The sequence below is a fragment of the Esox lucius genome, chromosome 4, assembly GCF_011004845.1.
Source record: "Esox lucius isolate fEsoLuc1 chromosome 4, fEsoLuc1.pri, whole genome shotgun sequence".
Classification (NCBI taxonomy): domain Eukaryota; kingdom Metazoa; phylum Chordata; class Actinopteri; order Esociformes; family Esocidae; genus Esox; species Esox lucius.
The window spans coordinates 16,955,864-16,980,591 of record NC_047572.1 but is presented as its reverse complement, the minus strand read 5'-3'; the positions used below and the strand labels follow the sequence as shown (position 1 = coordinate 16,980,591).

The 24,728-nt window shown below is 44.0% G+C and overlaps 6 protein-coding genes across 14 annotated transcripts in view; 2 read left to right on the top strand and 4 right to left on the bottom strand.

Moving 5' to 3' along the window:
- Positions 1-3,899, bottom strand: part of macrod1 (mono-ADP ribosylhydrolase 1) — a 70,255-nt gene extending 66,356 nt beyond the window's left edge. For all 3 annotated transcript variants that reach the window (XM_010898335.3, XM_010898334.4, XM_010898333.4), the window contains exon 1: positions 3,415-3,899. In XM_010898335.3, the coding sequence (XP_010896637.2) occupies positions 3,415-3,880 (466 nt within the window). In that variant the 5' untranslated portion in view covers positions 3,881-3,899. The remainder of the gene's footprint in view (positions 1-3,414) is intronic.
- fermt3b (fermitin family member 3b) lies at positions 3,817-12,074 on the top strand. 2 transcript variants are annotated; one of them, XM_020045830.2, is made up of 16 exons: positions 3,817-3,928; positions 4,371-4,420; positions 5,767-5,891; positions 6,172-6,405; positions 6,580-6,696; positions 6,890-7,058; positions 7,167-7,269; positions 7,468-7,575; positions 8,435-8,569; positions 8,812-8,858; positions 8,993-9,117; positions 9,383-9,489; positions 9,606-9,821; positions 10,028-10,152; positions 11,370-11,511; positions 11,668-12,074. In XM_020045830.2, the coding sequence occupies exons 3-16, from the start codon at positions 5,768-5,770 to the stop codon at positions 11,845-11,847; spliced, it is 1,932 nt and encodes a 643-aa protein (XP_019901389.1). In that variant the 5' UTR covers positions 3,817-3,928; positions 4,371-4,420; position 5,767; the 3' UTR covers positions 11,848-12,074. The 2 variants fall into 2 exon arrangements, with proteins under 2 accessions (XP_019901389.1, XP_010896631.1); XM_010898329.5 differs by lacking the exons at positions 3,817-3,928; positions 4,371-4,420 and adding an exon at positions 4,636-5,093.
- trpt1 (tRNA phosphotransferase 1) lies at positions 12,038-14,304 on the bottom strand. Its single transcript, XM_010898328.4, has 7 exons — positions 13,931-14,304; positions 13,630-13,711; positions 13,336-13,505; positions 12,933-13,110; positions 12,785-12,841; positions 12,596-12,706; positions 12,038-12,508 (listed from the first exon to the last, which is right to left on the bottom strand). The coding sequence occupies exons 1-7, from the start codon at positions 13,997-13,999 to the stop codon at positions 12,486-12,488; spliced, it is 690 nt and encodes a 229-aa protein (XP_010896630.1). The 5' UTR covers positions 14,000-14,304; the 3' UTR covers positions 12,038-12,485.
- Positions 14,305-14,536: 232 nt separating this feature from the next.
- On the top strand, positions 14,537-17,575 carry zbtb3 (zinc finger and BTB domain containing 3). 2 transcript variants are annotated; one of them, XM_010898326.3, is made up of 2 exons: positions 14,537-14,754; positions 15,290-17,575. In XM_010898326.3, the coding sequence occupies exon 2, from the start codon at positions 15,292-15,294 to the stop codon at positions 17,014-17,016; it is 1,725 nt and encodes a 574-aa protein (XP_010896628.2). In that variant the 5' UTR covers positions 14,537-14,754; positions 15,290-15,291; the 3' UTR covers positions 17,017-17,575. The 2 variants fall into 2 exon arrangements, with proteins under 2 accessions (XP_010896628.2, XP_010896629.2); XM_010898327.3 differs by lacking the exon at positions 14,537-14,754 and adding an exon at positions 14,793-14,967.
- Positions 17,576-17,600: 25 nt separating this feature from the next.
- Positions 17,601-20,036, bottom strand: rnaseh2c (ribonuclease H2, subunit C). The gene is made up of 5 exons (NM_001303984.1): positions 19,975-20,036; positions 19,524-19,672; positions 18,951-19,063; positions 18,610-18,729; positions 17,601-17,906 (listed from the first exon to the last, which is right to left on the bottom strand). Coding segments are annotated over exons 1-5 (408 nt in total). The 5' UTR covers positions 19,977-20,036; the 3' UTR covers positions 17,601-17,882.
- Positions 20,037-20,100: 64 nt separating this feature from the next.
- On the bottom strand, positions 20,101-24,707 carry LOC105026698 (glutamic acid-rich protein). Of its 5 annotated transcripts, none has more exons than XR_004575663.1 (10): positions 23,976-24,707; positions 23,574-23,633; positions 23,289-23,445; positions 23,068-23,151; positions 22,308-22,977; positions 21,115-22,141; positions 20,856-21,035; positions 20,742-20,782; positions 20,435-20,667; positions 20,101-20,117 (listed from the first exon to the last, which is right to left on the bottom strand). XR_004575663.1 is itself a non-coding variant. In XM_034291685.1 (9 exons), exons 1-9 carry the CDS (start codon positions 24,056-24,058, stop codon positions 20,561-20,563), a joined length of 2,409 nt encoding a protein of 802 aa, XP_034147576.1. In that variant the 5' UTR covers positions 24,059-24,707; the 3' UTR covers positions 20,154-20,560. The 5 variants fall into 5 exon arrangements, 2 of the variants coding, with proteins under 2 accessions (XP_034147576.1, XP_034147577.1); XR_004575665.1 differs by having other exon boundaries at positions 23,574-23,587; XR_004575664.1 differs by having other exon boundaries at positions 23,574-23,735; positions 23,976-24,070.
- Positions 24,708-24,728: the final 21 nt, after the last annotated feature.

Here is a 24,728-nt window from a genome sequence, read left to right as displayed (position 1 = left end):
GACAGAACAACAGTGTTTTAAACCTTTTTGGCTCTGGGATTAGAAACAGAAGACTTTTGTTTAATGGCCCAATGCTCTTGACCAACAGGCTACGCTACCGCAGGTGCTGTTCAAACCTCAGAGCAACAGAGTTCCAAACAAAGGAGAACATGTAGAAATGTGCTGTAAGTGCAAGCTAGACCCCAACTGTTATAGGCCAAAGGCAATTCTGCACTGTCTAGAGCTGGCCATGGGTGCCTATCATCATCTTTGAGGTGCGGCTGTTATTATGACTGTCATTCGTTGCATCCTCATCAAGGAACTTCACAAACTAGGGTTCTCAAAGGACAGTCCGGCTTGGTTGGAAAAAAAACGTCGGTCCATGTAAAATGTATCAGTGCCTGCTGTCTATCCTTTTGTCTCTGGCTGTTTCGATGTATACTCCTCATGATTTGTTTCTTGGGCTGACCCTATTCTCTGTGCATATTAATGATGCTCTTGGTAATAACTTCCTTATCCACATATGGATGACTCCATACTGTATACAACTGGCCCCACATTGAATACTGTGTTGACCATCCTACATCATAGCTATAATAAAATCAGCCATTTTTTACCTCAATCTATTCCGTAACACAAGAGCCTACCTCAACCTGCTGATCCCCGAAACATCCTTTCCCGGATTGGTTCTGAATTGGAGTATTCTGACTTCTACAAGTATCTTGGTATATAGCTTGACTGCACACACTCATTCAAAACCCATATCACCCACCTACAGTCTAAAGCTAAATACAGAATCGGTTTGTTGCTCCAAAACAAGCTTCGCCACACTTGCCAAGCATAACCTTGTAATTACTATCCTGCCAATCCTGGACTATGGTGACGCTGTCTTCAGGATTTCCGCTGAATACCTCCTCCATAACGGAGATGGAACTCACCTCTACCATCCGCTCTGTGAGTGGAACCTCCCTTCAACACTCATCACTGTGGTGCCATCACCGTGGTGCCATCACCGTGGTGCCATCACCGTGGTGCCATCACCGTGGTGCCATCACCGTGGTGCCATCACCGTGGTTAACGGTCTCAAGACGCATATGCTGCGCTCGACTCACTACCGTCTTACTTGTCCCTTTTAGGTAAAAGCCCCCTCCATTTTAGCTCACATCTTGACATACGCTACACCATTAAAAACCTGCTTTATAGTAGATGTCTCAGTCTGGTCACTAAATCCTACACCTTGTGGTTCCTTCATTTCAGTTTGCCAACACAAAGAACTGAAATGAATTGCAAAAGAGGTCCAAGCTGGACACGTTCAGCACACTTTCTCCATTTCTGCTATCAGATCAATGAACCTGCAGAACCAGTGAAACCAACCTTTGGTGTTTCCCTGAATTTAGTGTCATTTGATTTACAATGCTCACACCCATGTGTTTATTGTTTGTATTTTAACATTATTTATGTGTTTCTGTGCGTTGCCTTGTGCCGTCCTCCTGCAATTGAATGCCTTTGGCCAAGTCATTAAATAAAAGAAGAACAAATAGTTTTGAAGAACTAAGTTTGTGATTGTAGTGGGTCCTCCAAATATCCAGACATTCATTTTAATGAAGCCTGTCTCATTATCAGGATTTCAATGTCATGTGATTCAAACACTGAAAACCATTGAAATGGCTGTTTAATTTTATAATAGTTTTATATGCAATCCTTTTTATATGCTTTAGTTTGCCATGTGAAAGTCAAGTTAAAAAAAACAGCATTCTGCCGGTTTTAAATTACTAGACTGATGATGTCATCTAATTTGCATAGCTGGGTAAACAGAAGATAATCTGCTGTGACCAGACTTACTGAGAGGCGGTTTAGGAGCATTTTCAAGTACACATCCTTTTTGATATAGCTGTGTATTAGCAACGTACCATCTGACAAGTGACTGTGAATAAAAAGTAATTATTATTATGCTTCTTTTTATATGTATCATTTGACTTTGTTTTTCTAGGATAGTTGAGGAGGAACCTGCAAGTAAGAATTTTGTTTTGTGCAGGTAACAATAAAAAGTAATTGAACCACAACCAAGGGAGAACAATTTATTAAATAGTTCCTAGACAGTTGGATCCTGTATTGTTTGTTGACACTGCAAACTGCTAAATGTTGGATGTTAGACCAAAATGTAAGGTCATTTGCAATAAAATATTTCAAGAAGACAATGAATTGACCTGCATTCAATTAAGATGTTTAAATAAACTATAACGCATTTCTCAATCATTTCATATTTGTAGTCAAATGAGGTTAACCAAATTCAATTTGCAAGGTAATAATCTGAAGAAATGTCTGTAGGATTATACTTCATGCTAGCACACCATGTACCTGCCAAATATTTAGCGTGTGGGTGTATGCTTTTTAAGATCTGCTTTATGGTGACTTCAATAGCTTTCAGTCCTGTCCTCTGGAAATAAAGGACAATATGGGATTGGTACAAACATGATGTCATTTTGATCCCATGGATGATCCATCATCTATTCATTTGAGAGTGGTTACATTTCTCTAGCAGCAGCCCATGGCTGCTGACCAGAAAAATTGCTTTGTTGTTTGTTTAAATCCCAGATTCCCCTTTTATAACTTGTCATAGCATGTCAGATATAATTGAGAAACTTCTGGTATGCACTTTCGAAAGCTTTCAGTTAAATAAATATAGTAGTTCAAAATGTTGAAAAAAAAGTGTCAATCACTTAACGACAACCTGAGCACACCGGACTTCAAAGAACCAGGTGGGAGGCATGACAACAGTGTGTTCGGAGATGTTAAACAGAACTTGAACCAGTGAACCCCGAACACACAGAAAGCTGTCACCTACGAAGAGTCGTCACCGTCTCCCTGCAAAAGCTGCAGCCCTTGCAAAGCAATTGAAAACAAGTACTTAAAGGTCTCAGAGCAAGTGACGTAACCAACTGAAATGCTCTTAGCGCCGACTGCAACGATAACTGACTAGCAATTTCACACCGGTTACAGAGGCATAACTAATGTGACGTATAGATGTAACCATTCTATTTATTACCTGAGGCACACAGGTACTCAGAAATAAAGGAACAAGTCTTAGTTCATTTCACAGCCCTTTTAAGTGAGCGTTCCAAAACTATCATGATAAGGAAAATATTTGTGGCGCACCTTTAAGATGCTCAAGGCATCCCAGTGTGTTCGGAAAAAGCATTTTCAAGGTGTTTGCAAAATGAGAAATTCTCCAGATTCTGTGCCTTCGTTAGTGTAGGGCCCCTTATGACAACTTTTACCCGGGGCCCCAGAGACACTTGAGCCGGCCCTGTTCTTTTGTTATTATTTACTCTACTTTAAGTTGTTTGTCTCTGCTACTCATGCCTCTGCAGAGCATGCACAACTAAACCCTCCACATGAACAGTTAGACTCCTTGTCTCAGTCACAGTGACTCACCCTTCACCTTTTTCCAGTCCCCTTTGGCTGAATCAAGGTTCAGCTTCTCCGACCCTGCCATGGCGAGATGGGCACTCGCGTGCAGCGACACGACCACAGTGGTCACTCCAAGGGTACCGAGTGCGATCCGGTACACCGAATCGTATTTACTCCTGGAGGTCGACCACTTGTTAGGCCCTTGTAACGACTTCGCGGCGGCAGTAGTTGTAGAAAACTTCTTCACACGGATCGCAAGCTGCCTACCCTCTAGTTTTAGAAGGGCCTTGTAGTTTGCAGGGCTGGAGTTGGCAGAACTCTGCGCACTTCGCACTAGCGAACGCACTTGACGATTTGAAACACCAAAAATGTTTTTAAGTTTTACGCCCACACCAATATTGGTAGTATGACAGTCATCACTAATACGACAGCGGGACAGTGGAACGATGGCTCTGATACGTGAAGTGAACGTAGACATTTGAAATGCCATGCTGTGTGAAATCGAAGATGAACCCACACAGAACTGCGTCAGTGTTGGGTGAGTATTTCAGCTGGTTATTTAGTTTCGATGTTGGTATATATTGCGTTTTTATCCTGTTTGAATATGGAGGAAGAGAAACTTGGCATGGGCCATTTTGTTGTAAACATGAAATGACGCATGGGTTGTACCAACTTGCAGGGGAGCTATAAAACCATAAGCAACAAGTATTGTCATGTTCTGTAATTACATAAAGTGCAAGCTTATTATAAACAAAGGAATACATTACGAGTTTCCATTAAGGTTCATACTCTGCAGTAAGTTCGGTCAAATTATCAAACCTTCTCTTTGATATTATGGTAGGAGCTGTTTTGTCTGTCTCTCACTGCCCTCTACTGGCCAAAAGCTAAAATAACCTTTTAGATAACAGTAGTCACCTTAATGTAAGGTGTATGTAAATCTTTTCTTCCTCTCTCTCCTTATTATTTCTTGCATATGATAGATTTTCAGATCGGGAAGCAGATGGAAGATTCGAAAGAGACAAGAGAAAAGGTATTTGAGCCTTAGCTTAGCCTTACCTTTTTTAAGGATCTTTCAAACAAGTGCCAGAGGTCTCATTGTAAAACACCTGTACTCCGTTGTGTGTGTGTGTGTGTGTGTGTGTGTATCAGTCCATAATGCTATGCCTGAATAGCCACAATTTTCATTGCAACTTGTTGTGTCTGACCTATCTTCACAGAGTGACAGTATGTGGCATTTAAGTGACAGGTCTACAGAAGAGGAGGTGGTGTTTTCTTTTAATATTGTACGACCACTTTTTTTCTTTTAATAGTGTACGACCTTGTTGAATTGTAAATTTTATTTGTGGGCTCAAATTAAACATTTCAAATATTATATATTGCCAATGTACAGTAGATCTCAATGCAAAGACACACGCACAGGCACAGGCACAGGCACACACACACACACAAACACACACAGCTCAATTCAGTAGCACTGACACTCACATTTCCGGTAGCCGGAAATGTACAAAAGAGGAACACCCTTTTTTTGTCTGCACTGACACACGGTTGCAACTCAACTTAAAAGACATACAGAGAGGGGAAGTGTAACAGGCAGATTTTATTAGTCCAGAAGGGTTGTTTATAGATCAGGTAGAAGAGGAGGAGAAGGTCTTTGTTGAAAGAAGCTGCCAGAACCGCCTGCGATTTGGACGGTGGAGAGGGTAAGAGAAACAAGATTGTATGTGATACAGGCTGTGGTGTGTATATGTGACAGCTCTTTGCCTGGAATCTCAGAGAGAGAGAGAGAGAGAGAGAGAGAGAGAGAGAGTGGTGTCTTTCTTTTTGCTCTGTTGTGATGGAGGATAGAGGATAGATGTAAACGGTATATGGATAGCAGTAGACCCACGGCCCAAAGACATATTGTCCTTGGCCAAGAGTGGAACAAGACAACCACCTCTCAATTTCCAAAGTGCTTACTCTTGGAGCCTGTTTTATTAAAATACTTTATATGACACCCACAGACCTTCGCAGGCAAGGGCTTCTACTGAAATGAGTTTATCCAACTGAAAGGAAAGAAGTGTGCTTTAGATATGATAAACATAAACACAGTCAAATGGCTGGATATTGAAGGGTGGGCTGGGTAGGGTCTGAAAGAGGAAGTCTGCATCCAGCATGATTGAAGAAATAGGAAGTTCTCGTCAGCTGTCATAGGGATTTTTTGGTTGAATACCCTGGTCATTCAGGGTGGGTGTGGTACAGTAGGTCGTTGGGAAGTGTCTGTCTTATGTTGTGACACACAATTTCTGTCCTCCCACTTTACACATTCACTCGTTCTTTTCCCAACTGTCTCTCTCTCTCTCTCTTTCTGTTTCTCCTCTTTCTTCACCTCCTCAGTATGGCAGTGTGGGATCTGTCAGTCACACTGGAGGACCTTGGCGCTGAGGCACCACCCATTACTGTCAGTGTAACCTCTGACCTCCACATAGGTGGGGTCATACTCAAACTGGTGGAGAAGTCACGTGAGTCATACACACACACATTGAAATACAGTCATGTGAAAGTTGTCCCTTTTTGGTGTTTGGTGTGCGTATTCCAAATGGACAAATGGATATTGGCGCTAAACTCCACCACCATATTTCACATGACTGTAGTCCGCATGGTGGAGAGCAGCCGACTCCCTTCCCTACACAACTGATGTCCTAAGACCGATCACTGTGTCAAGGTGGCGTACTCATGGCGTCTACCACGACTGTGTGTGAGGCGTGGCGGCGGGCTAACCGGTTTGCTCCCCCTGTGTAGAGGTGAGGCGTGACTGGTCAGACCATGCCCTGTGGTGGGAGCAGAAGCAGCAGTGGCTCCTGCGTCCCTCCTGGACTCTGGAGAAGTGTGGCATCCACGCCGATGCCCGGCTCATCTTCATGCCCCAGCACAAGGCCCTGAAACTGGGCTTGCCCAACGGCCTGACCATCCGGGTCCGGGCCTGCTTCTCCGGGTCTGTGTTCCGCACCGTGCTGGGTATCTGCAAGATGCTGAGTGAGTCGAGACCCCAAACGGTTCATGTTCTCCTGTCCAGGTGTCCATTTTCAAATTTGCTTTTAGATCATCATAACAAATCGATCTAGAAATTACCGTGGCAGCTGCTACTTCAGGAAAACCGTTTCAAATTATTATTTTTTTTATCTGAATTTCTTCCCTCTCTCCTTTCAGACATCCGTCGGCCAGAGGAGTTGTCCCTGCTGCGTCCTGTAGAGGAGAAGAAAAAGAAGAAAGATAAAGACTTGTCTGAGGAAGTGTACGACCTCACAGACGTGCCTCTAACTTCAGGTACCTAATATGATAACATCATGACCCTATCAACCCTCAGTGGAACAGTCACAGTACGAAGAGCAGAGCCTGCGGAATTTAGGAGCAGTAGGACAGTGAGCAGTAGTGTTATAATTAGAGGCTATAAAAGTAGCAGTAAATACAGTGCATTCACTGTGTGATCCAGTATTAACCGATCTCCCTTCCTGTCTAGTGTCCCGCCCCTGCTTGTATAACGGAATGCCTGCCCATTTTGCTGACTCCCCTAAGACTGAGAAGGTGTACAAGATGCTGTCAGTCCCCCAGCCTGCCCCCGCCCCAGAGGCCATTGCAAAACTGTACCGCCCTGCCAGCATTGTGGACAAGGCCCACATCCACAGCAGGTGTACACACACACACACACACACACACACAATTTCAACCTTCACGTCCCTCTGTAGTTGTCTTTTGTCTTTTTTACTCACACACATCACTCTCGCCACCCCTCTCAGGTGGCTGGACTCTTCTCGGTCACTGATGCAGCAGGGAGTTCAGGAGAATGATAGACTCTGGCTGCGCTTCAAATACTACTGCTTTCATGACATGGAGCCCAAGGTACAGTGTGTGTCTCCGTCCATGTGTGAGTGAAACAGAGAAAGGAAAGTGACAGCTGGATTGTAAATGGCCTTTTCAGTAGAAGTGTGATCTCTAACCATACAGGAATCAATGCCTCGTTTCCGAAGCCTCTAACCTCTCTCTCTCACTCTCTCACTCTCACTCTCTCACCCTCTCACTCTCTCTGTGTTTTCTCAGTACGATGCTGTGCGTCTGACCCAGCTGTATGAGCAGGCTCGCTGGGCCATCCTACTAGAGGACATAGACTGTACCGAAGAGGAAATGATGCTGTTTGGAGGCCTGCAGGTAAACAGGCTGTGTTAGGTGCCGTCTTCCGGAAAACACTTTAAATGGGTGCACTGAGTCTCTGTGGTCATTAAAAATGACCATGTTGCATAACCATGTTGCTGAACGTGATAGTATCTGTGCTCAGGGGTGCCGCTGAGAATTTTGGGCCCCATGAAGAGATTGCTATTTATAACTAAATTGGCGCTGAATAGTTGACAGGTGAGTGGTTATAAAAGTAGACTTGCCCTGAAATGTGAACTACTCACCTTAGGCGAGCGGAGAGGGGGCGAGCTTCATTTTCAGCCCTGCATATGAAATTTTACCTATGATGCTGATTAATTTGTGATACTGATTAATTCACATTATGCAATACAAATATTCAGCAAGTTAGATTCCTGGCTGACTGCCTTCAATATAAACAACGGCTGAAATTAGCTTAAAGCATTATTAAACTGTTTTAGTTGTACTCACCTTTCTTTTCAAATAAATAAATAAATTAATTAGCAATTGTTTTTCCTCAGTTTGCTTTCTTTCTCTCTCCTTTCTCTACTCTCTAAGTAGCAGTCACTCATCTCAATTTAGAGATGAATCCTAGTGCAGGGGTTGACTTAACCAATTTGTGCCTTTTGTAAGGGGTGAAAGTGTCCTCAGAGAGGTTCCATTCGTTTTTTGGAATACAAAGTTCAGTCACTCAACCGATTTATTCAGCCAATTCTAATTTAGTTATGACACTCTTTCAAGTACTATAGGTACTGAAGGTATGTTATCATTACCATGTGTAGATGTTTCAGTCAAACTGAACAGGCCTGTGTTTTACTCTGTCTTGTGCTGTAACTATAACTTACAAACTCTTGATTTTGATCTTCAACCCCACCAGTACCACATAAACAAGCTCTCCCTGTCAGAACCCCAAGCCATGACCTCTACTCCTGCCATGGATGACCTGGACTCAGCCCTGCAGTGTCTGGAGGTCAAGCTGGATGTGGGGGGAAGCAGCCCCCAAGACTTGCTGGTCAGATATGATGACTCTAAATTTCACATTACGTGAAACATATCCCGCAACATATCACTTTGAAGTCAATATTTGATTTGTATTTGCGAGTACATCTTTTAATTATTTAATGTCAGAAAAAGTAACCAAAGTAGTTTTTTTGAAAGACAAATATTGACAAGGTGTCTAAATATTTTTCCATGGGTCTTTGAAAAGCAAGTTGGACAAGGAATGATTTGCATTCTGCTTTGTCTCCAACACAGGATAACTTGACAGCTCCAGAGCTGAATGATTACTTGAAGATATTCCGGTACGGGCTTGCAGAATCTTAAACAATCCACTAATGTGTTTTTGAGAATAGAAATGATAAACACACACATGCCCAGTTCACAATATAGAACAAAAAAAAACAACAGTTCAACATCAGCATACTTTCTGTTTCAGCCCCAAGAGACTGACTCTGAAGGGATACAAACAGTATTGGTTCAAGTTTAAGGATGACTCTATCTCCTATTATAAGAGTAAAGAGGAGAGCCTGGGGGAGCCCATCCAGCAGATCAACCTAAAAGGTATAAAGAGGCATCTCTCTATCACTGTCTCCTTCTTTGTATTCCTCTGTCTTTCTTTTGTTGAGGTTAAACTTGGGTCTGTTCTGGTCTATCAATCCATCTGTGTTTTGTTATTTGTTGTTTTGTGTTTTCCGTGGACCCCATGAAGAGTAACTACTGCTTTGGCAGGGGATAATGAGGACACAAAGATCCACCATCTTCTGTCTCTTTGACCTTCTTAAACTAATGTAATTCATATGTCTAACATTACCTAACACCCCATCAGGCTGTGAGGTCGCACCAGATGTGAACGTCGCTGGACAAAAGTTCTGCATCAGACTTCTGATCCCAGCCCCGGAGGGCATGAACGAGGTCTATCTGCGCTGTGAGAACGTGAGTCACACTGCAAGACACTTGAAGAACACATGCCTTACATATTTACTGAAAGTGTAGATAAGGTCCAAGATCTTGTCCATGACTTAAATATCTATCTTTCTCTCTCTGTCCAGGAGGAGCAGTATTCCAGATGGATGGCAGCCTGTCGTCTGGCCTCTAAGGGGAAGAGTCTGGCTGACACCTCGTTCCAGAGTGAGATCCAGAGCATCCGCTCCTTCCTGGCCATGCAACAGACCAACCCCAGCACCAACAGCAGTCAGACGGACGACAACATCAACACGCACAGCCTGGTGTCACCGCGCTACAGCAAGAAGTACAAGACCAAACAGGTAGCCTCCTGCACCACATTACACTTACCTACTGATTACAAACCCGGTCCCCTAGGTAATGTTTTACAGAACTAACTGGATGAAAGAAATTATTCTTTGGAGTTGAGGCCTTTATCAGCACAAGTGTTCATTTGTCTCTCTGAAACCGAATCCCGCTAAACTCCACATACATAGTGTAACCATGATCCTTTCCATCTCACACCAAGTTGGCCCCTAAAATCCTGGACGCCTATCAGAACGTGGCTCAGCTGTCCCTAACCGACGCCCTACTCCGCTTCCTCCAGATATGGCAGGCTCTGCCCGACTTTGGCCTTTCTTTTGTGGTGGTAAGGTAAGGACTGTCTGGCAAACCAATGCCACCGATATCAAGATCCGTGGCTATTCTCTGAAACCTAGAACCATATGTTGTGTGCATGAGGTAGGTAGCTTGCTCTAATGTTAATAATGGAGTTCAATTTAGATGCCGGTTTTGAACCAGGAACCGTATATTGGTCCATTGCGATACCGGGGTAAAGGAGGATCCTTTTGATCTAAACAAATAATGAATCTGTGCAGCTGGTATGGTTGGGAGTTTTACCTTCTCAAACATGTTCTGGAGGTAGGTCTGCCCTGAAGGCAAAAATATATGGGATTAGTTGTCAATGGAGAGCACAGAGCTTAAGTCTGAAATCACATAGAGTTACATTCTAAAATGGTTAGTGTCAGGGTTAATCAAATCTGGCCCTTGCAACCTGTTCCACTCCATTTTTTCATTGCAACTCCCCTATCAGGGACTTATTTAGACCTGAGACCCCAGGAGGGTCCCATTAACGATGAGGTAGAACAGAAAACTAGCAGGTTCCGGCCGGCGAAGGGTAATTGTTGATGATCCCTGCTGTAAGGGTTAAGGTGAAGAGACAAGCACAAACCTTGGTCAAATGTCTGTTTAAAGCACCAGCCCAATTCAAATGCAAGCTCCATCCTCTCCACTTCTCACATTTATTTCTGCCTTCAGGGCAGATCTGCCTCAAAGTCATGTTTGGGTAAGTGACATCGTTTGAATGCATTAGTAATCGCTGCTTTGATCATTGAAAGCAAAATCGCAGTCTCACAACTTCAGTTGCAAAACAATTATAGGCTATTCAAATACAACTACTACCCCGATTATTTTAAAAAGCCTGGCTATTATATACATTCTCAGAATTCAATGTTTGAATTTTAATTGTTTAAAAAACGTGAACTTTGATAAAACATAGCTAGGACAAAACATTCTTTACAGAGTGCTAAATCAACCGCTTAATTCGATTGATCATTTGGCAACTTACTGCCGTCTTGCCTGTCATCTCAAAGCAGGCCGTCTAGGCCATCCAACCGGGCACCCGTCAAAAAACAAATCCAGCGCAATCAACAATAACCCGCTTCAGCTTGGTTATGCCTGGGGCAATAATAGTACTCCCCCAGTTATTCACAAAAGATGAGTGATGGTCTAAAGCAGTTTATTAGTAATGGATGATCTTAGGATAGGGTGCTGTGAAATTGAATCTAATGGCTGATTTCTGACCCGATCAGATTTAAGGGCAGTCGGAAGGACGAGGTGCTGGGCATCGCCCCCAACCGTCTGATCCGTATCGACCTTGGGGTCGGAGACGTGGTCAAAACCTGGCGTTACAACAACATGAGGCAGTGGAACGTCAACTGGGACATACGACAGGTAACCTGATCCCTCAGTCAAACTGTTGAAATGCTTCTGTAGCCCCAGTCTCCTTTAGTAACCTCCAAAATCAAAGGCACACTGGAAATGGTCTGTATATCACTTTTACTTGGTCATTGGGCCTAACTTCTCTACTTATGTCCTCCTAACCCTCAGGTGGCCATAGAGTTTGATGGGAATGTCAACATAGCGTTCTGTTGTGTGACCGCCGACTGTAAGATCGTCCACGAGTTCATTGGAGGCTACATCTTCATGTCGACGCGCAGCCGCGAGCAGAGCGACACCCTCAACGAGGAGCTCTTCCACAAGCTGACAGGGGGCCATGAGGCCCTGTGACAACCCCCAACCAAGGATATACCGTAGCAGTAGCCTAACAGGTCCTCTATTCATCAGATGGACACCAGTGGACAGATTCAGTGTTGAAGGATTTAAAACCAGTTAGCCCTGAGACCTCAATAAAATAAGGAAAATTTTAATAATGAATGATGTTATAGAAAATTACTTTCAAACTTAGAAATTGACAATGTTGACATCCACAAATAAATGTTTATTGATGTACAAAAGAGTTGACAGGTTTTTTCATTTCCAGATGAATGTGTCTGACTATCCTTAAACTGTATGGTGGCAGAGCTTCCTCAAGTCAACTGCCCAGAAAACCACAAATAACTCCCCCCCATGGGCATGCAGCATGTACGTTCCTATCTCTGTGGGACAGTTGAAGACTGTCCGTTAACCAAACCACAGCTTGTGCCATCTGTTTCCCATCTGATAGATCCGCTGCTCTTGGGTCTCCCAGTCATGCGATATTGTTAACAAGAGTGTCAGTCAATGTGTGTAGAGTTATAGTGGAAGTCTCACAGTGAAGTGGTGTCTCTGGTTCTGGTTCAGGACAGTATCGGTTTCCAAGGGGACAGTCTAGGCAGAACTTCAGAACTTTGGATATCTGTGACAAAATCACTAAGCAACCTCTCCGTCTACTCCAGTGGCAAAAGACTTTCTGAAAAAGTAGATGGACAATGTCAATCTACAGTTAATTTCTCTCTCCTCTCCAATAGTATTACAGTGGTCTAGTGGAGGGACTCACGTGTGGGTCTCAGTCTTAGAGCACGGCTGAAGTATTTTGGAAGTAGTTTGCCCTCACTATCCCCAGGAGTCAGCAAAACACCATTCTCAGACCAAAAGAACTGGATTCCATCTGCACAGGAAACATCAAACTCATACAGTCATTAAAACACATTACTTGGCAAATGGAATTTGCACTGGTTGTCCTTACCAGAGAGAGCTTTGGGTACATCAATATATATGGCCAGGTCACAGTTTGTCCTCATGCCTGGAACAAAACAGATATCCTGAAAAAACATCTTCATTTGGGCATAACTACTTTACAAATATGCTCTTGCTTCGCCTAGCTATTCTCTTACCGCTGATGACTCCGCCCTCCCCCGGTAGTCCAGTGGCCAGGTGGATGTGTGTTCTGTTCATGCGGCTGAGGCCTTGGGAGCGGATAGAGGGCCAGTGGTGCAGGTAGGAGCCATGAACACCCTCCATGGGACAGTCAGGAGAACCAGACTGAATTGCCTTTAGCTCTAGATCACATACCTTTCCAGACATGGGCACATAACAGAGCATTTCTGAGTAACCCTGGCAGTGTCACAGTCCCATTTGGACAACCATGATACACTTTACCAAGAGACGTGTCATCAATGGCAACAGCTATTCTCTGTAAGCATAACACTGCTTGACTGGGCCTAATTCTGCTGACAGTAGTGTAATATATGAGATATAGGGTGGCCCATTCCCGATGCAGTACCCAGATCTCCCAACCTGCACAGAGTGCCCCTGATTGGCTCGGATTTGCAGCTGCCCGTCCTCAGGGCAGGGGCGGAGCTTGAATCGCTGCTTGTCATTGGTGGCCACAACTCTCTCCACATCCTCCAATGAGAAGGAGCGGAACTGTGCATGAGCCAGAAGTTCCTCCACAAAAATGAAGCCATCTAAGGACAAGAAGGGCCAACAGCTTTCATTATACAGACATGAGGAATATGTCATGCCATGTTCATCATGTGATTTCAAATGTTGATTGTGTTTTTTTTATCAGCAAGGAAGCTGCTTTCATACCAGGATTCATGTGAAGTCCCATTTGATTGGCCCCATGGCGTAGGGCAAAGGACAGACGCCTTGATAGGCAGACATCCTTGTCCTGATAGGAAACATGCACACTGACTGTAATTCAATTATGTTGTGGTAATTCACATCCAGTCTACATATGGCATCAACACTTAATGCAGACTACCTAGCCAAAGGCTCAGGCTATCGAGTACTGTATCAGAATGCAACTTAAAACTACACATCTTCACAAGGGGTATTGAAGGATAAAAATATGTTCAAACCGGACTAATATCAGTCTACCTTCTCTCACCTCTACACGATCACCTCTACCTCGCCTACCCCTTCCTCTTCTTCCACGGTCCATTCCTCCTCTGTCCATTTACAGTTCCTTCTGTCGGTTTAAGGGGCAATGGAGCTCTCAACTCTCATTACAGTAAAGCAACAAGAACAGCTACTCACGCGTCCGACATGCTCAACATGCCTGCTATGTCATGCCAACAAGTTTGCACATTCAAGAAGCAAATGTTGAATATTCGCAAATTCAAAGCGCAATCCAGCACGATGTGGTTGTACAACTCACTGGCAAAATATATATCTACATATATGGTAACAACAGCACGAAATGTAAACAAGCAAGCACATTTCACTTCCACTTTATACAGACTCCGACCAGAAGGTGTCAGTAAGCGATTTAATCGATTTGTTTTGTGTCAATGAGGGAGTTCTATTTAGATAGTCAGAGGTACACCAGACTGTGGCCCGGCATGTAAACTGGAGGGAGGAGAGACCTTCGTCAATAGAACTGTAATTTGCGCCGCTCCGTCATGTTGTAAACAGAATGGTTCATCTTCAACAACATCTCTTTGTTCGAAATCGCATTTTCGGTATTGTCTTCATTCAGAGGGCGGAACAAGCATCTATCAAAAAAATCACTTTTGCATGTACAAATACATTACCATGCATACTTTTTGTTTTGACCAAATGATATGATCTTGACGGCTGATAACCGTCTTGAAAAACGAATACAATCAACATTACGGCTTCAGCCGGAGGTATGCCCGGGGCAGTAATACAACTCCCTCAAGGTAAAGAGGAGCGCTACATAGTCAAGCTAACGTTAGCTGTTTTTAGCAGGTAAGAAGACGTTTTAGCAGCTGACTTGTGATTATTTATTTAAATATTACTATTACGTTCATAACATTTTTTTTAACATATCTTCATAAAGCCTTAAAATGATGTCAAATATGTTTAATTAAATATGTATAGGAGTCCCCTTTTTTGTCAACAAGCTAGCTAGCTATAACATAGCTTGATTAAGCGTCAAAACAGCGTAACCTTGTTTAAATGGTAAATATTCAAATACATGGTCGAATTGTACACTCCCGTTACTGAATCTGTAATGTTTGCTGGTGATAACGTTAACTCTGTACAGTAACCAACATTTACTTATAATTATGTCTTGCCAGTTGCTAGTGGAAAGAGGACAGCAATGAGTGGTTTACTGATTATCACGAGCATTTCACATTAGGGGGCAAACACCTAGTGACGACAAGACGAGACTCTATCCATGAGCAGATACACTTGTAACGGTTTATCCTGTCTCAGTCTTCTGTCACTCTCCACTCCCTCTTGTTCTTTATGACCCTCTTTCTTTTGTCCCTCTTTGTAGTCATGGAGTTTCCCCAGCACTCCTTGCAGCTTCTATCAGGTCTGCGTTCCCAGCGCCAACGTGGGTTCCTGTGTGACTGCACCGTCCTGGTTGGCTCTTCTCGTTTTCTGGCCCACAGGGCTGTACTGGCCTCCTGCTCTCCTTTTTTCCACATGTTCTATTCTGATCCGCCAGGAGGAGCTGGGGCTGGCTTAGTCACGCTAGACGGGGACATCGTCACGGCGGCAGCGTTTGGCCTGTTGTTAGACTTCATGTACGAGGGCGTGCTTCGGCTGGAGGCCCCTCCCCCAGCAGAGGATGTTTTGGCAGCGGCAAGCTTTCTCCATATGAACGAAGTGGTACGGGTGTGTAAGAGACAGCTACAGCACCGTCCGCCACCGGCAGAGGCAGACAGCACACGCCCAGAGGAGAGCGGCTTGGGTGGCAGTGGACCCAGGGTTGGCATGGCGACAGGAGCTTCCCAAACAGTCACTGTGGCAACAGGGATGTCATTGGCGTCCCCCTTCGCATCCATGGCGATGCAGAGGAACCAACTGGGCTCTTCTGGCAGGTCAGAAAGGAGTGTAGAGGCTCGGGAGCATGCCCCGCTAAGCCCAGATGTAGCCGACACCACCCAGCCTGGCATGGACCACGCTTTGCCCCCTGTGGGTGACCTGGTAATCCTCTCCTCTGGTACTTCTCTCAGGGTGGGGGGTCAGGGAGGTTCTGCCCTCTGCAGCCCCTGTAGCTCCACAGAGACATACAGTCACCACCACCAGTCCTCTTCATCAGCAGCTACATCATCATCCTCAGCGATGCCCATGACTCAAGCCAGCGGCTCGGGCTCTTCGGTAGTGATACTTACCCAGTCGGACCATAGCAGCTCCTCCAGCCCAGGACAGGAGAGCCAAGACAATCTCTCTGACGACAAGAGTTCAGTGATCACACCAGGCAGCACACAGCATCCACTGCAGTCCTGTCCTCCCAATGTGAACGCAACAAACCACCAGAGCCAACCCTCCCCTCCGCCCCAGGCTGAAGGGCCCAATCAGGGGGGGGCGGAGGACGCTGAGGGAAACCCCAACACGGGGGTGCTTAGAGCAGAGCACCTGCCAGGGACACGGGGAGTGGTGGAGGACGAGGAGGACGGGGTGAAGGTAAAAGTGGAGGCCATTGTGATCTCAGACGAGGAGTTTGAGGAGATGGAAGGGGTGATGATTAGGAGAGGAATGGGGACAGGTCGGGAACGAGGGATGATGGAGGTAGATGACGGGGATGACTTTGAGGATAGTAACGGAGATGGACTCCGACCCTTCCTCCCTCATCCCCACCACTCCTTACTTCAGATGACCCACTCACACCCCTCCGAGCCGCTCTCCTTCCCCCTCTCCCCCTCCGGACCTGGGGCCTCCTCCGACACGCCCTCTTTCCCCGCCTCCCTCTTCCCCTCCATGGGCCAGCATTCCGACCAACCCGTCTACTTCCAGGACTTCCAGGACTCTATGGGGAACTATGTTGAGGATGTCCCCACGTGCGGTGTCTGTGGAAAGACGTTCTCGTGCGCGTACACTCTGAGGCGGCATGCCATCGTTCATACACGCGAGCGCCCCTACGAGTGCCGCTATTGTTACCGTAGCTACACTCAGTCAGGCGACCTGTACCGCCACATTAGGAAGGCTCATGACTCCAGCCTTCCAGCCAAGCGAAGTAAAGCAGAGACTGAGGAGGGCCAGCCTCCACACAGCTAGCACACACAGCTAGTCATATACTTCCACATTCTACACAGAATAACCCATTATTGATGCCTTCTGAACTCAGACATCCCAGTCTTGCATATCAGTTACCTTGGGCATCATCAAAATGACCCACCGACATGATCTGAGATATGTCAGAGGTCATGCTGAGGTAGGATTCAGACCTGGGGTAAGCCACACAGGTCCTGGAATGTTGTTGGCAATTTGTTTTATCAACTTGACTAAGCAGCCAGACATACCTAAAATGAGAAGACCTGGAACTTTGGACAACTAGCTGGGCTCTGCTTTTCTGAGGGACAGGGTGGTGTTTTAGATATTTTAAATGGGACTTTCAGGACTTTTATATTTGATCTATTTATCTTTGAAATTGGTGCCAAACAACTAATGTACATTGTTGTGATAACAGGTGTCAAGGGTACGGTTTTGTTTTTGTCAAAACTAAGTGTAACTGTCTGATACTTCATTCTGTACATTTCAACTGTTGCCTACCGTTACGATTGGCTCAAGAATATCAATAATTCATTGCTGTGAATAAAACACATGGGAGAGTTCAGTCCAATGTATTTCAATATTTTCTTCCACTGACATACTGTTTAATAAATGACTTCAACACAATCTGAATCAAAATGTTTTCAAATATAACTGTTTACAGAATTAAACAAAAATAAAATGTTACTGAAGTCACAAGAACCAACTCTATGGATTTGAAACAGATCGGGAATGAGGAGTGTTCTGCCTATTTTGTCCATTCCTATTTTCCCAAACTAGGCAACGACTGCCAGCCACAACCAAAGTGCTTTCGGTCTTCAAACGGCAGCAGAAGGGCAGGGAATAATTTGATATTTCTTGGTTTCTCCATCTTAGTCATCCACTGGTCCATGTATCTGCCAAAGAGAAGCAAGTACCACCTCAGCGGCATTAGAAGGCACAAAGCTGAAGGAAATAGCTGCTAGAAATATTACCTTCTGGGGAATGCACAACATTTAATTTTTGCATTATTTTCAATAAGCATATTAACACTCCAGACTGAGTGGCCAGGGAACAGCTGCACATCTCAGCATTTACCATTACAACACCAGTGGGCCCTGTATGGAGTGTTAGGTAGCCAATGGTATGTCAGAAAGCAATCATTTCCACATAAAATCAGCTAATGCCGATTTCTTTATTTTATCAACAGACTGCTTTTGTCTGAGGAAGTGTCCAATCTGCTCCATTAATTGAAAATGTTTCCATAAGTCATGTTTTATTATTTATACTCTGTTGCAATTTCTTGATAAAGTCAAATACCATATTTGCCACATGTATATCCAGGCATTGTGTAATGTCTAGTAACTAACAATTTCTGGATTTATTTTACTTCATTCATTGTGCTTATTTGATGCAAATTCTGCTAAATAGAATGATAACGTAAGTATTATTGAGTTTACATTTGTGGAATTTGTTTAGAATTAGGATTTATGCCAGGGTACACAGGTTCAGAAATGACAACACATCAGTACTCATGTCTCCATGCACTGATGTGTTATATGAATGCCAACAATCGGTGGATCCCTAGTTCTTTTACTGAAGGAAATGTAGAACGCTCACCGCATCTGCCAGATCCGGCCAGGCCATTGCCATGACAATGCCGTCATCCGAGTTGGGCAGTGTCTCAAGGTTCCAGTACGTGAATTTCTGAAACACTGAGGACACCTTCACATTCCTGTCCTAGACACACAAATTCATACACATTAACTCACAGGTGTCGAGTTGCAGAAAATTGTGAAAATGTTGCATATTGCTCAGTTGGTGTGTGGAGTTCACAGTCAAAAAACTGAAAGTTGTTACCTGGTTTAAACACTATTCCTTGTGCATAAAATAGCTGTTATATGGTTGATTATGTGACTGTTGGTCAGACACTGTTGATTCTGGCAATGTTTAGTATTTACCTCCTGGTCTGAGCCTGGTTTGTTGACCTCTCTCAGCACAAGGCCTGAGTAGCCCTGTGGACAGATGACCTCCTGACCTTTCAAACCACGTCCCCGGAATGACACAGTTTTCTCTGCAGGAAATGGGTGTGAAACATAAGAGGTTATGGTTAAAGCCGACTGTATTGGCAACAGGTTGTGGAACTCCAAGTTCCATCGTGTCAACATCAACAAAAAAACTAACATGGTCCACACACCAACATCAGCGGGATTAGATTATGGTGGATTACAATTTTTAATTTTTTTATTGAATTCACAAAAACGGACTGTAAATAACCATGTTACTGTTACTTGTGTCATTTTTATTTTTCAGGAAGTTTTAGATAATTGTAAGATACATTTCATTTCATTTACTTACATTTTGGGAATATTTGATAAGCTAATTGTGATATGTAAACTCATACAATACACCAGACATGCTCTGAAGCTATGCACAAAACTTTCATGAGAACGAGCAAAGTCAATACGAGGTCTTTGTGGACTTGTGAAGTCAGTCTCTTGATGGCGTAAATACGTCATCTTGTATCTACATACCATGTTTTCGATCTTTGATGGTGGCTGTGAAAAACTGGGACACCTCTGCGGCCCCGTCATACTCAATCTCACAGGGCAAGAGGTGAACTGAAGCCCGTTCGGTTTGGCTGTCCAGCCGTAAAGTGGTAACACCGCAGTTTGATGAGGTCCTGAAAGAGGATCAATGACAGGCAAGCTCAGTATAAAAACTACAGACCGTGCATAGCTTGTCGTTTCCATACTTTTTGTTTGTATAATATTCTTGTTATTAATTTTGCACTGCATTACAACCTTAATTTAACCTTACAGAAACAGTTGTTTGTAAACAGAACCTGCTGTCAAAATGCATTTAGCTAGCTACAAAAGCACGTTTAATATGCAAAACATTCGACAGATTTGGAGAAGAATATAGATACAGTTCAAAACCGACTTAAAAAATATACTAACTCTGAAACGTAAAACACAAGATTACATTACTATATTTGGTCCAGATTTTCATCAAACTTCCAAGTGAGGGCAGGTGAACTTTAACGTGATTGGAAGAAATAATCTTCTCTCCTACAGGAAGATGTTTTTGGCGGGTGAAAATAGCAGAGTAGAGTATGCTGCCTCCTACTGTGTTGGAGTAATAATGATACTTATAATCTGTGATGAACTCAATGCATTTATTTAATAACAAAGAATACATAGAATAATAACATATAGAAGTGGCATTAGTCATTTTTAACTTGGCTACACAAACAATACACCACACCCACAAATGTTCATTAATTCTGTGCAATAAGTCTGAAGAGAACCTCCCTGACAATTTCTATGCAAACACATTGAAATGACATTTAGAATGTAATTTATTGGGTTTGATACCCCGATTGGTTGTAGATTAAACCACTGATGACTGATGTTTTGTACAATACCCATTATTTTGGCACTACCTCAAATAACTTCAATGGTGGCAGCCTCAGACTGAAGACTAGCAAAAGTCCAATGAAAATCAAAAGTCACAGCAGTAGAATAATTCTCTCAGGGAGGTCCAAGTGCCCTGGAACATGATACAGTTGTCAGTCATAGAAGGGATCAAACTCGTTTGACTCATTGTACTGGTTGGCCTCCAGCTTTTTGTCCACTTCTTGCACTTCTGAAAAACATTCAAAGTCCTCCCTAATGGCTGCAAAGGCAAAAAGACATTACACACAGCACATGTATAGAAAATGTATGGACTGCACTCTGCAGGAACCTTACCTTTAGGTTTGATCACTGCTTTCTCCTCATTTTTTTTCTCTCTGAAAACAAAGTTAAAAAAAAAAATGGTCAGGGATAGTCATTTGAAGTAGTAATTTTCCAGAGAACACTCACTGTTTTTCCTGAGACACTGCTTGTGGAGCTAGAAGACTTTCAATATCATCGTCCTCGTCTGGAAATGGATCTGCAGACCATGAAGAACCTTTCACTTTGTCATCTTGACCATCTTCATGATCATAATTTTCACCACTGCCACTGATCACTTCTTCCTCCTCTATCAGGACTTTGGATGACCTGAGAATAATAACAAATATGCCGTCTGTCTTCATCCTCTCCATAATCATCATCATCTTACTAAAAAGGTGAGTTTTACCTGTGTGCCGGTCGAGATATTATGCTGTCGTCAGAGTCGCTTTCATCTTTATCCTCAGGCTCCCCCTCTGTGGAGTCTTCCTCTGCTTCCTGACTATGCTGCTCCTCTACTTGTTCTTCACCAGGTTCTTCTTTCTCGGCTGAGCCCTCTTCATCCTCCTCACTTTCATCTCCATTTCCCACACAAACCTCTTCTTCCCTACTCTCAGCTCTCTCTTCCAACTCTCCCTCCTGACAGATGTTTGTTTGTTCTCTTTCATTCTCACTCCTTGTTACTTCTTGGCTGTCTCCCTGACCATCCTGATCCTCCTCTTCTTCCTCTCCCCTTCCCTCCTCTTGTTCTCTTTTTAAAACACTATGAGTCTTTGGTTGGGCTTCCTCCTTCCTTTTTTGGCTTACCTCCTCATTTTCATTTTCTACTTGTTCCTTTCTAGCATGTTTGCTGGTTCCCTCTTCTTCCTCTGCATTATTCTCCTCCTCTACTTCATGCTCCAGTCCATCCTCATCCTCTCTTGTTGCTTCCTCTTCTAGACTTACCCCTGCCAGACTCTCCTCTTCCACCTCTGTTGTTTCTATATAAATGTCCCCTACAGCTTTCTCACTGGTTTCTCCCTGCCTATGACTCCCTGACACCATTTGACCCATCAACACCTCCCTATGATTCCCTGACTCCATCTGTCCCATCAACACCTCCTTATGACTCCCTGACACCATTTGACCCATCAACACCTCCTTATGACTCCCTGACTCCTCTGCACTAAATGAGTTAGCCAGTACTCCACTCCTACTTCTCCTGCTCCTCTTGCTTCCTGCCACTGATGGCTCATCATTCTCTGAGCTTTCAACCACAGAGGAGGATACTGAAGTCTCAGCAATAACAACCTCCCTGACCCCTACAGAGAGCCTGTCTGTTTCCCTCCGCCCTGCTCCCCCTGCCTTCTTTTTCCTCTCCTTCCTCTCTTTACTGGCCTCTCTACTCGAGGCTCTGCTGCTCTCACTGCTCTCCCCTTGTCCACTCGAAAGACGCACTGCGCACACACACACACACACACACACACAGATTTGAGGTATAATTATTTTAACCTTTACATTCTGCAAGCGGCTATATCCATTGTGGAGGGTCTTGACATTCAGTTTGGCTTTCGTTGATGATTAATGTACATTAGGCAATTTCAGATAATAGGAGATTCTCACCTGGTTTTATGTCCAGGTCGTGTGATGGATCTTTTCTCCTCTCTCCTGTCTGTGTCTCGCCCTCAGGCCTTGGCGCTGCCCTTTTACTAATTTCCCTTTCCTGACCGTCCTCCTCCGCACCATGTACAATGCTCCCTCCGTGGGTATCGGACATGGAAGGGCTAGTCCAGGAGGTTTGAGGGCTTACTGGGACCCTGAAGATGTTCCCAGCCGCGGCCATCACACCAGCCCATACCGTGGGACACCCCGATGGTGGTGTCTCAGGCTGGAACACAGTGTGAGGCCTACTGGTAAGGGTGGGGTAGGAGTGAGAGGGTTGGACAGGGTAAGGCTGGGGTGGGAAGAGGGACTGAGGGTCATGGGGGAGTGGGGAGTCAGCAGGCTGTTGAGTCAGGTTTCCTCGGTGGTCATTGTAAGGGATTCCGGTTTTGCAATCAGCCAAGTGGGAACGACCATGAATCAACCAGGAGGACAGATGATAGCCATCTTGAACGTAGCCTCCGTGGCCATTTTGTCTGTTCTGGTCTTGAGGTGCAGCTGCGTTTTGGGGTATGTAAGCATGACTTGGGGAAATGACCGACGTGGCTCCATTGGGATGCTTGGTGGTTCTTTCTTCACCCCTGCCTTTCTCCATCCTCCTCTGACAGTCCTTCAGGTGCTGCTCCATCCTCTATGGAGAACATAAAATAATGTAAGAACATTTCCCTATTTAATAAAGAGCAGAAATGATAAAGCTGACACAGTTTTGGATGCATGGTACCTTGCGCTGGGCTGACAGAGTCTTCTCTTTGAGCTGCTGCTGCCAGCGGGGGAAACTCTCCTCCAGATAGCTCTCATATTCCACCTACAGGGGTCAGAGATCACAGTCAGTGGTCAAGGTCAACTGGGGAGACAGAGGGCGTAATAGTAAAAAGTGTGTGTTTGTGATGGTGTGGGGGTTGGAGAACATGTGTGTGTGTGTGTGTCTTTTTAAATACAAACCCGTATGGTGTTCATGGCAGAGGTGTGGGTGACCATGTTTCTCAGGGTGTCCTGTGCTCTGTCAAACTCCTGCAAAAGCTCCCTGTTCAACAGCTGGGCCCGGCGCTCTCTCTCACTCAGCTCCTGCCACCGGCATTGCAGACGCACAGCCTGGCTACTGCACACACGTGTACACATGCACAGGAGCAGACCTGCACTCATCCACGTGCACGCACCCATGCAATGTCAACAGTCTATTATTGTGATATATTCTGATTCACAAATAAAGGTAGATAGGTCACTCACATGCGCTGATCCCTCTGTAAGGTCACAAGGTCAGTCTGCAGCTCCATCCGTCTGCGCTCACTGTGTGAAACGTACACAGAACAGGGATACTGGCCATAACCTGTCATCCATTTCCTGTGCTTTCTGAGATTCATTATTCAATCATTCAGGCAACACTGCCTCCTAGTGGTGAAGACATTCTTACAATTTTGTGATAGTCTAAAACATTTAATTGTCTGAAAATTAAAAGAACAATACAGAAATAGCAAAATTCCAGTGAAAACAAACAATATACTATAATTTCATACTAGTAGTCACATTAATTCATAGCAATCATTCAGCCCCTCTTACCTTAAAAGGACATATGAGAGGGTCGCCCTTATTTCACATGAACCCATGATTAAACAGAAATCTTATTCTCACCTCTGTAGCAGACTTTCTGTTCCATGTTTTGAATAATGCTGTCTGTTGTTCTCGGGACCGTCCACATACCAAGTAGGCATCATTTCTCTTTTTTTCTTCCAGTATGCGCATGACAGAGAGCTTTTAGAAATTGAGGGCTCTGAATCAACTGACTGAGATTAACATGGATTAAGGGCTGGTTGGATTACTCTCTTTTAGAGAGAGGGACGGGGTATTTGGACAACACTATTATCACAGATGAATAGGGCAAATCTTAGCTAGTTCTTATCAGTATCATTGCTGTCATCATATTGTGTAATAAAAAATAGGGTTACATTTTATTTTGCGAGTCCCTATCCATCTGTACTTTAACAGATAATACTGTCAAGAAAATACTGTATCTATTTATTTACTGTTGCTTGCTAAGGTTAGGCTAAAGTTTAGAATAAGAGTTAAGGCAAGTGTTGAATTTAGGTTTAGAATTAGGATACATTTTTAGGTTAATGTTATTAGACAGTTGAGATGCCTATAAACGTCTGTATAGAAACGCATATAGACCATCGGGATTCCAAATGTTACCATATAATAGTAGGCTATGGAATACGGCTGGAAATAAGTATTAGACTATTACATTTATTCATAACAGGAAAGTCGTGTTCATTGAATATCTGATGTAACAAATATACTCATTATGTCATTTTTTTTGGTAAATGCATAGGACTATTGTCAAAACAACTCTTAAGGAACGTTTACGCGAGAGATGTAGATTAATGG